Source organism: Centroberyx affinis, unplaced genomic scaffold (genome assembly GCF_046629955.1).
Source record: "Centroberyx affinis isolate AG114_WGS23_722 - 3 ecotype Tasmania unplaced genomic scaffold, CSIRO-AGI_Caff_v1 ptg001118l_1, whole genome shotgun sequence".
NCBI lineage: Eukaryota > Metazoa > Chordata > Actinopteri > Beryciformes > Berycidae > Centroberyx > Centroberyx affinis.
In genome coordinates this window covers 16,338-29,356 of record NW_027279660.1, presented here as the reverse complement: position 1 = coordinate 29,356, position 13,019 = coordinate 16,338, and the positions used below count along the sequence as shown (strand labels likewise).

Below are 13,019 nucleotides of genomic sequence, written 5' to 3'. Positions count from 1 at the left end.
TAGGGAGGAATCAAGCTCTCTTTCTCTCTCTCTCTGTCTCTCTGCCTTTCTTTTTCCCTCTCATTATTCTCTAGTTTTATTTTTACACTCACGGTTGCTGCGTCCTGCACTCGAATAGCATTTACTACATGTGTATGTGTGTGTGTGTGTGTGTGTGTGTGTGTGTGTAATGTAGACACTGGCAATGTCAAAGCGCTGTCACAGCACTTTCTCACATGTGACTCACTCAACTGTTACACACACACACACACACACAGTGAGCAAGGGATGTTGTAAACTGAAAGGTGCAGGTAAGCAAATAAGCAGGTGAGGCCTCCACAGTTAAGTGAGTAATGATGATTCATCAGATTGAAAGCTGTTGACAGAACCTTTTCACTCTTATTGGTCCTGTTGGAGCCAGATTAGTATTACCGGGGGAGGACTTTGTAATTATTACCAGTCATCTGTAGGTTTGATCCAGCTGGAAAGTAACAAAGTCGGCCAGGCATCCACTCGCCGGCCACTTTATTAGGTACACCTGCTCGTCTATGCAAATAGCCGACGAGATAGAGTCATGTGGCAGCAGCTCAATATGTAAAGCGGTTTAGTTTTTAGAACGGGCGAGATGGGCGATCTAAGCCGGTGGTTCTCAACGTGGGGTCCGGGGACCACCAGGGGGTCCTTGAGGGGGTTGCAGGGGGTCCCCAGCAAATTGATGAATTGTTAAACTTCACCGTTATTTCATTTACAAGAAGTTAACACAATTAGAGAATGTAGAAGAATGACTATTTTGATCATAGTTTCACTGTTATCTCTCTACCTACAATACAGATAGTCATGGAATTCTGGACAAAACCATATCTGACAATAAAAATATTCTCAGATTTGAGTCTCAAATGGGGGTCCGTGGCTCTAATATTTGCTACATTTGGGGTCCTTGATATAAAAAAAGTTGAGAATCACTGATCTAAGCGACTTTGACCGAGGTCTGACTGTTGGTTCAGCATCTCAGAGTCTCCAGAGTGAGCGAAAACACCTTGTTAATAATGAGAGAGGTCAGAGGTCAGAGGAGAACGGGCAGACTGGTTCAAGCTAACAGAAAGGGCACAGATGCTCCAATAGCAGCTCTTTACAACAGTGGTGTGCAGAAGGGCTCAGAACACACATGTTGTGGCCCTTATGATAAATGGGCTCCAGCAACAGATGGTCAGCCAGTCCTAGATAGGTGCATCTTATAAAAAAAAGTGTCCGGTGAGTGTATATTCTATTATTTCAGAATTCAAGGGCTTAAATGCAAAAGAAATGTGTTGCAATGTGATCAACTCATGTGAGTTATCTGGCTCTGTGTTTCATGAAACTCACCCGCATGGGATAATGAGATTTGCTAAAATCATACAATTGTATAAGCTCAAGATTTTACAATTCGTCACATCCTGGTTTAGCAAAGCAAAGCTTGTAGTTTCTGCTTAAAATGCAGTGAAATCCTTCCTCTATAGATCCCACTACAGCATCCATTTTTCATCACAGGAGGAAGATAGAAAAGAAGACAAATTATGCCTGAAATTAGAGTTCAATTCACACAGGATGAGTATTATGAGGAGACCAAATGTCGATTATGATGTTTTATAACCAGGCGCCTTGCAGTAATGTGAGGGACATCGGAGATCCTTTGGCCCATGTGAATACTTCTCTGGAATTACAGACATAGTGAGTAAAAATGGCACTTGTGGGCTTCCCACTGTAAAACAAATCCAGTTCCAGTGCGACCTTAAAGCTCAGCGCGTGTAGAAAAATGACAAACTGTAGGATGGATGAGGAGAGGAGATGAAAAGAAATGAAAAATGGCAGAGGGAGAGGAAGGTATAGGAGAGAGAATGGTATACAAGAAGAAGAGGAGAGGACTTCTGGGTAAGTGGAAGAAATCCACAGTATCCATAGTTTTTTTTTTTAACAATTTGTTTGATGCTGTCTTTTTCTCAAGAATTACAAAACAGATGTAAATATTGGCTAACTCAATTGGTCGCTGGAGACCAAATTGCCCATAAAAGTTTCATATTCTTCAAGTAAAGCTTATAGAAATGTATAAATGCAATAACATTGAAAGAAAACACATTCGGAACACATTCCTGTCAGTAATAGCCCACATGGGCGTCATATGGAAAATAATTCCGTAATATATTAGCTGCAGATTATATGATTTCCATTTTGACTTACTGCCATTGCCAACACATGAATCTGCATTTCATTTTTAGTCTATAATTCACCAGTCAGTAGGCTCGCATATACATCACGGGAATTATGCTAATGCGTGGAAGGAATCTACACTAGGGATTTTCAATGTTAATTTTTAAGGGACTGCTACGCTTGTGTTGACGTACAGAGTATAACGACGTGGGCTCAGGTAGGTATGACAAAGTGAAGCACACACTCTTACTAACACACACACACACACACACACACACACTTAGCCCCCTTTCCTTTGATGTTTTTTTGCCTGTTTTGTAGAACTGTCCTCATTATAATGTCCCCATTGAGAGCCCCTCATTAAGGAGAGAGAGAGAGAGAGAGAAAAACAATCTGTCTTTGTCTTTTCCTTAGTGTTGTCGAGATAGCAAAATTTGACTTTGATTACTGATACCAGGCCAAGTATCTCAGATTCTAAAACCGTAGCATAATGGAAACACCTAACCATATATACATATCAAATAGTAAGGAGTAGGGGCCACAGCAGCTTCATTCCTTGTACTACTCATCAAGTCCTGATTTGTTTGGTGGGACATTGGAGCTTTCTACTTTAGCAGTGTGCATGCCAATTCTTCTGAAATCCGTTTTTTATTCCGCAAATAGGGACTGATTTAGACCCGGGATGCCAGATGAATGCAATTAACTGGTACGATAGAAAACCAGCGGACTGGACTTGGGGAGCCAGTGGTGTATGGGATACTTATGATCTTGGAATATGGTAACATCATGAGAGAACAGCGTTTGCCCCCTGTAGGGTTCTCCTGGCTCTGTAAAATGCCCTCTTATTCCTTGGCCATGATATTACTATGCAGTGGGGTCATCATTGTGGGTTGAAGAGTAACTAAACCCCGAATCCAAATCTGTGGTGAAGCCTGATTTCACCTAATGGTGAAAAGTAGGGTACTGAACTGGCCCTCTGCTATTGGCTGGTCTTTGGGGCCAGGTGATGTCACTTTCTATAGAGTACAACAGGTGGTGACATGACCTGGCACCAAAGATCAGCCGATAGCAGAGGGCCAGCATCCGGTTTCCTTTGGCTTTCTCCAAACAGAATCTGAATGTAGGAACGACTGTAGACTAGACTTTTTCCATTGTTCAGAGCTCCAGGTTTTGTTCCCCTTACACCAGTTTATGCATCTTTGCGCACTGGCCTAAAGATACAAGCAGTTTCAGAATGTTCTTGTGTCCTCCATGACGTGCTTTACGTTAACATCTAACCGCTGAAGCACGATTCCAAAACAAAAGAACAACAGGACGGAGGACGGACAGAAAAACCCGGAAGTTTCCTCACCAACCTCAAAATATCAAGGATGCATCGGACGGTGACTTGACCGACAGGAACGAATCGAAAGCCCCCAAGATCCATTGCGACAACGGTGCGTCACGTCTCTCTCCAAGACGACTCGGGAAGGAACGTTCTCCACAAGGACACGAGTATCGACTTGGCATTCTTGGATTTGATACTCACAGAGGTGTTGGTTCCAGACTGTACTCCTTGCCACCCAAGAACCCTAACCTTCCTACCATTTGGACGCCCGACTATTTGGCCTCTTTAGAACTCTGTTAGTATTCACCCGCAGTTTGACGACGGTAGCCCGGGACGTTTCTGTCTCTGGCAGCTGCGCTAAGAAGACACGAAGTGACAGATGGAGAAGGGAGAGGAAAAACCCAGATACACTTGACGTCTTTATGCAACGTGTCTACTACTGTACGGCTCTCCCTCCGCCTCTGGGTTTGTGTCTTTATCTCTAAGCACAGTAGAAGGGTCCACAGCGGTCCTGGACTGTCAGTCGAGAAATGCACACACACGATAACATGACAGTGGTGGCCTGCATGAGCTTCTTTGATAACCTTGCTTTACTGGAACAAAAAGAGACATTTGCCCGGGGTCTCTCTCTCTCTCTCTCTCTCTCTCTCTCCCTCTCTCCCTCTCATACACACACACTGAACACACACCAGCTCATTTAATTTGCAAATGAAGAAAAATTAAGCAGGGCGAGACAAATATTATACATACTTAAGGTTAAAACGTGAGCCGCAAGAGTAGCACCAGCACTCGTGTAGAGTACATAGCTCCAGCTTCAATTCGAATCATACTTTTAAATAAGGCGTGTGGCTCCGAGTAACACCCAGTTCACCCATTTTTAAAGCATTTAATCGGAAAGGTTAATGATTTGCAATTGGCTTCTTGAAGGCATATGGAGTATAGCTTCAAAAGCAATAGACCCACTGGTCCCAAATGGCTGTGTTAGCTCATCAATGCGACAGTGGACTTGTTAGAAAATCTCTTCATCTAATCAACATTTTTGACCTGAAGGCAAATCCCTCCGAGGATTACCGAGAACACCACAAACACTCCTCTCTGACTGTTTATCAGCTCACAGTGTATACACAAGGGATTGGGCTATTCCATAGGCTATATGCTCTGTGTTTGTGTGTATGTGTGTGTGTGTGTGTGTGCTCAAATTCTGTGCTTGCTTGCACGCTGTTATGCGCATATCTGTGTTCCGTGTTTGGGTGTGACTGTTATCATAGCATTATTTATTTAGCATTGGAACATGTTTTCATCTTGAATATTATTACGCCCAACCTTCAAAACAGAAGTAGAGCGCAACTGCTCATTTGTAAGCAAATTAGTGGTCTAGTCTACATTTTGAAATATTAATACATATTCATTACACTCAGTTATCACAAATGAACGTGCAGTACCAGTGTCCATAATGTGTGTCCTTTAAAAGAGCAAAGAATACAAGGAAAAAATCTATCTGTAAACATTGCTACATTTCCTCAAAGAGACTAAAACTGAATTCACCGAAACTAGACTATAGCTTGATAGTCTGAGTATGAATCAAATTTCAGTGTCGCTGCCTGGCATTTGGGAGAATGACATTTCACAGCAATGCGTTCAAATCCCTGACCAAAGCGTATTCGAAGCACGCGCGCTCGGAAATGCACTCCACAACCTCATTTGCAGCGTAAGTACTTTTTTCCCCGTCGTCGCATGTGTCAACAAGAATATTAAATCTTTTCACACGGGCGGCAGAGTATAGCGTTGGCACATTTTCGTGCTCCTCGCCGTGTCGACCGGCCGGTTCAGGAGTGCGAGGTTCGGACAGCCGAGTTAATCTCACGGTAGTATGAGAGTCGAACATGTGGTCGGTAAGCTTTTTAACGCCACGACACACTTGCACAAGGCATGTAATCCCAAGGCATATCCGGTTACTGATTGGTTGGAAACGGCCCAAAGTCTAGGATGATCGCAGGAGAGGAGACGATCGCAAAATACAAAGAGCCACCGGCCAAGGAGCCTGTTGTGTTACCTTTGAGGCAAAAACAGTACGATCATAGGGTGGTTTCATAATGTCATTGATCTGGCACACCTGAGCTCAGTCCAATTTAAGGTGCTCCTGTCGGATAGCCTAATGCACTGGTTCCCAACCTGGGGGTCCCGACCCTCACTAGGGGTCGCCAAAGCTTCACGGGGGGTCGCAAGGCCTTCTTGGTTTTAAGGGGTGTAAGAAAACTTAAAGAAATATATATACAGTATATCTCAGCATTTCATTAATTTCTGTGAAGAAAAGAACTAAATGTAGTTGTTATTTTTTAAAGTTTAGATGTTTTTTTTAAGATATAAACGAGGATAAGGCCGCGGTGAAGACATGGACACAAGCTATATTCACTCTCTGCTAAACAGCCTCGTCCTGCATTAGAAAAGTTCACAGTTAAAACAACCAAAGAGCTAATAGAACAACGGCCGAGTGTCAGGGAGAAGAAAACACTGAATTTGTCCGAAATAAGCATAATAAATATGTATGATAGTTAAAACTAAATAATACAGAGAATTGTATAAAAAAGTTCCTAAAAATATCAGGAAAACGAATCTCTGATGCAAAATTCACATAATCTGCTCAATATTCATCCGAGTTGCTCGTTTTACACAAACTTCCTGCAGTTATTGCGTTCACTATTTGGGTTAATTGCACAGTTATCAGTTGTTCTGTGCTGTTATTGTTATGCATTGAATATATAATATGAAATATCCATAAAATATGTCACTTCATCAGGGGTCGTCTGTTTACTCCGTGATAGAATAGGGGTCCCTTAAGGAAAAAGGTTGGGAAGCACTGGCCTAATGCATGGTAGTGTCTTTTTTTGCAAACAGTCCACCTCACACCAATAATGTACCGGCAGCATTACAGGAAAAACCCCCCTTGAACACTCTTGCACTGCTATATATCATTAGTCTGTGATGTTCAATGGATTCCAGGAGTCTACCTCTACTTCTACTTCAGTTAGTGATTTCCTACGTTTCTCAGAATGCCTTTCGACGAGCCCAAGAGAAGGGCCGTGAACTTGTTGCGTCCAATCAAAGATGGGCGTACGGGCATATAAATATAGCTATGTCCTGTGGCTGCATTGCATTCTGGTCTATTGCGGCGGCTGTCAGTGGAGAGATTGGTCTCTCTCCTCTTCTACGATGGATTTCTCCCTGTGTGATTGTTGAACGTCTCTTGATACAAAATGGCTCTAGGAAGAAGCCCTCGCTCTTCGATTCCGAGGGACTGACACCAAAACCTGACTTGATGTTTTAGATCGTAGAAACATTTTTTGCTGTTGAACTCCATTGTAGCTGCTGGAAATATCTCAACATTACGTCACATTGTCTAGGTTTTGCCAGTTTTCCACGGGAATAAGAAAAATACAACACCAAACAACAAAATGGACCTAGAAGAAAGTGTTTTAGGGTGGATTTCTCCTTTTAATACGTGGCCTGGTTCCTCGCTGGTATATTTATCTATTCCAGCTATTTACTCCTTTATGAAGGCACGGGGGAGTTTGCATTCAGTAGGGGTTCATGAGTTCACGGGTTTGAGTTTCGAGCTGCAGAGGGTTTTACTTAACTAGCACAATGCATCAATCCCACACACACAAATATCCATACTGCAGGCCTCAGCATTTACATTTTTAATTGTATGAACAATATGACTCAGTCTCCCTCGCTCTCTTTCTCCAAACGGCCCCCTTCATCGCTCCAGCCTCATATCGGTCACCATTCTAGCTTATTAACACCGCACCGCTAATGGACAGCAGCCAGCAGGAAGGAATAATATTGTTCTTTTGCATTTCAGCCGCCCGCGAGTCGGGGAGGAAATCATTCCGGCTTAATTAGGATGAGTTAGCCGCTCAATCAGTCACTCCGAGTTGGGGGGAAAAAACAATGACAAGACACATTTTGTCTGTGGCATATCATTTGTGGGGTTTTTTTTTTTCCACAGGACACGGTCCATTGTGTTCTATCTCCGGTCGGCAGCGGCGGCGGCTTATGAGAGCTGTCAGTCAAAGCACAAAGACTTCATCTGACTCGGGAATCTGTACATAAAGACCTAGAGAGAGAGATGAAGCCACGCACAAATAGAGGATTTGTTTTCTTAGATGCTTTCGGTAGCACATTTCCTCTCACCCCCGCCAGTGGTTTATCAGAAGTGTAAACACTGACTTGATGAACCACACGCACACACACACAATCTTCAGTGTTAATGTTCCATCTAAGGCAGTATTTGCTACCTCGCTTGACCTCTCAGATGAGTTCAGCGGTCTAAAGATAGCTCTAAGGATCCCGTCTAGAATAGATGAGATGGTTTTGGTTGATTGGCCTCATTTTTATTTGTTGAACTGTTTTATTTGAACATGGAAAATAGGGTATTTTTACTACTTTGACAATCCATTTAAACTTAAAATGCTGTTCCGTTTTACTCCAGTGCCAACACACATTACCATTGCATAGAAGTCTTTACCTAGTGGCCTTTTATAAAAAAAAAGGTGTTGTCCACCTCTGGTATTATGGAGGTTCTCCCCCTGACCACAGCTCAACAGTATGTTTTTATTATTGTTTTCACTTCATTATTGTTTTCACTTCATTTACTGTCTTTCAGTGGAGAGTTTTAGCGTCTTATGATGGTCTAAATGCTGTTTCAGATGTTTTTCCACCCTGACAAGAATAAAATTTGCGGGGGAAAATTCTTGGTTATGAAAATGGTCAAATACAAGATATCAGCACAACACATCGGCTATCGGCAGCTTCCATCCAAACAAATTGGTATCAACCTTCAAAAACCCACATCCGTCTAACCTTATATTGAATATTGGCTATCGGCAGCTTCCAAAACATCCATATCGGCCTTCGAAAGCCCCTTTCTTCTTTTCTAACCCGACCTGAGGCTAAGTAAAAACCCGAGAACACCCCTGGTGTTGAGTTGTCTGCCGTATTCTTATTTCACTGGTAGGAGGGCAGAGTATGTGTATTAAACCACTGACTTGTACCTGTCTGTTTGCATGAGGGATTCAGCTGATGGTTTTTTTTACAACTCATGTTCTCTTCTTTGTCCTTCTGGCTGCAGAACGCGGAGGTGTCTGTGTTTGAGGTGAACATCCGGTTTGTCGGAGGCCTGCTGTCCGCCTACTACCTGTCTGGGAAAGAGGTAAGGAACACTCCGAAGACCGTGCTGTCGGTGCTGTACTGTATGGCATCGAGCCGCCGCTGTGGAATGTCGCTGCCTGTAGCCTGAATGAAGAAACCCGAAAGGGAGAGGGCAAAGGGTGGGAGGCGGAGAGCGAGTGAATGAACCAATGAGTGTGTTTATACGCCCAGAATGCCCGTTAACGTTCCTGGTAATAGCTGGTACAGATAAACACATGGTGTTTTACGAGAGCGAGGGCCAGTTTTTAGCCCGGTTATGAGTGTTTTCACAGTTTCTCCCCCTTCATTTGGGCCATATGAGAACACAGCAATCAGCCCGAGATCTTGTTGAGAGGGAGGTTTCTCGCTCAGTTGTCCAAACCAACCCTGGAGACGTTTGTTTGGTTTGATACAACCCGACCGGGGTTAAACAGGCCAAATTTAACACGCCATGAATTATGGGTTAAGGACAAGTTTTACCCTGGAAGAAAGTCCTTTCCCCACACCAAATTCCTGACCACTGAAGGAAGTGACTGCTCTTAGCTTGGAATTTAGCCGAATCACTGCACTGGTGTTACTAGTAATGTCACTGTTAGCTTTTACAATCACAATTCCTAGTCTGTTTATTCATGCTTACAGGGATTTTTTATGATGGAGAGCGTTTATCCAGCAGCAGCATCAATGCACTGAACCCCAAAATGATGGCAAAGTGTCTGCATCTAATATTATTTGAGTCCAAATTTGATCTGGTAGTTTTTATTATTTTAAAGAGTAACTAAACCCCACCCAAATTTCTGGTGAAGCCTGATATCTACTGGTGAAAAGTAGGGTACTGAACTGGCAATCTGCTATTGGCTGGTCTTTAGTGCCAGGTGATGTCACCTTCTGTAGAGTACAACAGGTGGTGACATCACCTGGCACCAAAGACCAGCCAATAGCAGATGGTCAGTGCAGTACCCTACTTTTCACCATTAGATGTCAGGCTTCACCACAGATTTGGGTTCGGGGTTCAGTTACTCTTTAATGAAGACTACAAGTTCGGACAAATTTGGGCTCACCAAACCAAACCCTGCCATGCCATATAAAGAATGAGAGTTGAGCTATTATATGAAATGGCAAATGATCTATTGAATGAATGACATCAGGATAGGAGCCACTGTTGAGGAACATGGAGAAAGGAAGACCTCAGTTCTTCTTCTTCTTCTTGACCCTCATCTTCCTGGAGGTGGCTGTGCATGGGAGAGAGGTACAAATTATTTAGAAACATAAATGCTTCCAGCTCCTTTACTTCTTTTTTGATTGCCCGTTTTGTACCTCCGACATCTCTCATCGGTTCACTGTTGCGGTTTCGGAGTCGTTCTTAGAGGGGGGGGGGGCGCTCTTCCCGGCAGCCTCGAGGGTCGCAAAGTGTCTTGAGCACTGACAAATCACTGTTCCAGAGTAGCTTTATTCAGAAAGATGAGACAGCGGAGGGCTTCCAACGGGCCTCTCACAGCACTCAAACTTGGAAGTACGAGTCCTACTGAGCGTGTGCGAGTGAGTCTGCTTTAGAGGCTGTGAAAACGGCATCAAAACTCTCAAATCTTGCTCTCGTCTGCCAATGCCGGGATTTGTACTCACTCTCTCTTTTCCTCAATATCTCTCCTCTCGTTCTCTCTTTTAATTACACGCTCCAGCCACTAACTGAACGATAAGGCCCCTACCAGAGAATGGATAACACTCCACGAATCAGCTAGAGGAGGAAGCTTTTAAAAAAGAAAAAAAAAGACGACACACAACCTGGCCCCTTCAAGGCGTTTTAAACACTCGAGATCTCAAGAGGTGATTTCCATTTCCGGACTTGACGTCACGAGGGAAGGGAGGTTTTTCACTCTATTGACACTTCCTCTACTGCTCTTTAACACACACACACACACACACACTTGTATACACACAGATAATCTACAGCGTCATCCTAGCGGTGAGCGAACCCGGGGTGGCGAGGCTAAGTGCTTCTTTATTAGGAGGGAGAGATAGTACAGGCAGGGAGTCAGACTGGGAGTTCTCCGGGTAGCAAAACCCATTTCCGAGCTCAATGAGCTTTGCGGCGCTTCAACACACACGGAAAGTCTGGAGGAAAGTTTTTTTTTTTTGTTTTTTTTTTCCTGGATTGTTGGCAGCAACTACAGCTTTAGAGCTAGCAGTATGAATGACGATAATAATAATACTAATTACAGTGATAATCTTAATTTATGGAGCGTTTATCAAAGGGAAAGCAAGTGTGGAAGTTTGGACACTTTTATCGCCAAGTTGTGTCTTTGCAGTGGGCTTCAAAGTTCTCTCTTTCTGTTAAAGACAAGGACACTTCTGCAGCGTTAAATGGAACATGAGAGAGAGAGAGAAAAAGGAGGATGGATGGGTTGAGAGAGAGAGAGAGAGAAGATAAACTGTTGAGAGGTTTTCCTCTCCTCTCTCGGCTCAGCGGGAGTCAGAGCTGTTCACTGTGATTGACTCCCCACTGAGAACATTATTGACAGAGGCTGGTGGCAACTGTGCTGGACCTCGCACTTTCTCTCTCTCTTTCTCTCTCCTTCTCTCCTCTCTTTCGCTCTCTAATTCAGTGAGGTTCTCTTCCTTTTTTTGAAGGTTTTGGAAGCATTTCGTTTTGTTTCGAAGTGTGATTTCTTTTTGCCCGGTAGTGCTAATATTCTTCTTGTGTTGTTTTTTTCTGTTTGTTTGAGTTTTGTCAATGGTGATTGCGTGGTTAAGTTTAGTTGGTATTGGTCTCTCTCTCCCTCTCTCTGTCTCTCTCTCTCTGTTTGCTGTCTCCTTAACTCTCTTTCGCACACTCTCTTTTCTAGCACATTGCAGTCAAGCCTCTGCTCTATACAATAAAGTGGAGAGTGATTGGATTGTGATTGGTTTCTCTTCTCTCTCTTTCTTTCCCCTTCTCCCTCTCTCTCTCTCTCTCTCTCCTCTCCATCTTCTTTTAAATCCGCTGTTAAACTTTGTGATAACCGGGTTAGGAACTTTGAGACGAGCCCTAAAAAACTAGGCCATGCATCATCTTGACAGAAGCTGTTTATCAGTTTAAAGGTAATTATTCCTCAACCCACTTAGCTCAATTATCAATTAGCACAGGAAATTTCCCTCCAATTACGGCCACATGGTAGAGCGAGCTTGCCTTTGGGTTGTTGATACAAGGAGAGATGGTGGAGCGGCTTCTAATATCAGCCGACCACAGTGACAAATGGCAAAGAGACAAACACGTACGCCGGTACAATTCAAACTGTTATTGTCATTCTTTTCCAATATTTCATTTCATTCCAAAATGTCTAATTTCTGCATTTTGCAGAAATTGATAAATACGATTTGCCCTGTAAATGAGAAGGAAGCCAAGCAGGGAATTGGAATACCTCCGCCAAACTAAAATTTGGCTGTAAATTTTTCTCTCCTGTGAAAGTTTAAAGTTGGAAACCTCAGTACCGTCTTTAAAAACCGCTGCACCGCTCTCCATTCACTTTGTGTGACTGAATGCAACATCATTGTCATTATTGCCCAAATTAAACATGCCTAAAAGCTGTTGTGTGGTGGGATTCACAGCCAACAAACTTAAAAACCACGAATTACAGTTTTTTGTGCTCCCGAGCAAAAGAAGGAGCCGTTAAGAAGAAAAATGTGGATCCAGGCTGTAAGGAGAGAGGAGCTGACAGTGGCTCATGGTAGAAGAGGGGGAAACTTTGGGACCCTGAGAGTAAATACACTTATAATGTGGCCAGTATTTTGTCACTGGTCAGTAACTTACCAGTAATTATCTAGTTATATTCTTGTAAGATAACCTGTATGTTAAAATGTGTTTAAAAGATACCATGCTGTCCTAACATCAGGCTGCTGCTAAGCTAACATTACTGAGCCAGTTCCTCTCTATAAAACAGATGAGTTGTGTTCATGTGGGTCTCAGGATAGTTTGCTCTGTATCGACTGTCAGTCCAGGGTGCAAAAATAATGAGAAATCTCACTGACTTGTTAGCTAACATAAGATAGTTAACAACAATCCACTTTAATAACAAATGTCACGTCAGCGTCGCTCAAACTTATAGTCTGAAAAGCACAGCTGTGTTTCAGATTTTTAAATATGAAGTGAAATTATTCGAAATGAAGCAGTGGTAACTATCGAAGTATTTCACTTCAGGCCACTGTGTGGGATCATTTATCCAGCTTTATTGAAAAAGGACATTGATGGAGGCCAATTCAGTTCATTTTGTTCAGTGTAGCTTCTCCTCTCTGTTGGAGGCAGTGTGTCGAGTCACTCTTTTGAAACCAATGAACATCTGGTTTGCCGTCTACTGCACACTGCCTC

General features: G+C 43.1%; 1 protein-coding gene across 1 annotated transcript in view; it reads left to right on the top strand.

The window, feature by feature from the left end:
• Nucleotides 1–8,789, top strand: part of LOC139647823 (mannosyl-oligosaccharide 1,2-alpha-mannosidase IA-like) — a 47,737-nt gene extending 38,948 nt beyond the window's left edge. The window contains exon 3 of the mRNA XM_071523799.1: nt 8,622–8,789. Coding sequence (XP_071379900.1) covers nt 8,622–8,789 — 168 coding nt within the window. The remainder of the gene's footprint in view (nt 1–8,621) is intronic.
• The last annotated feature ends 4,230 nt before the right edge of the window (nt 8,790–13,019 follow it).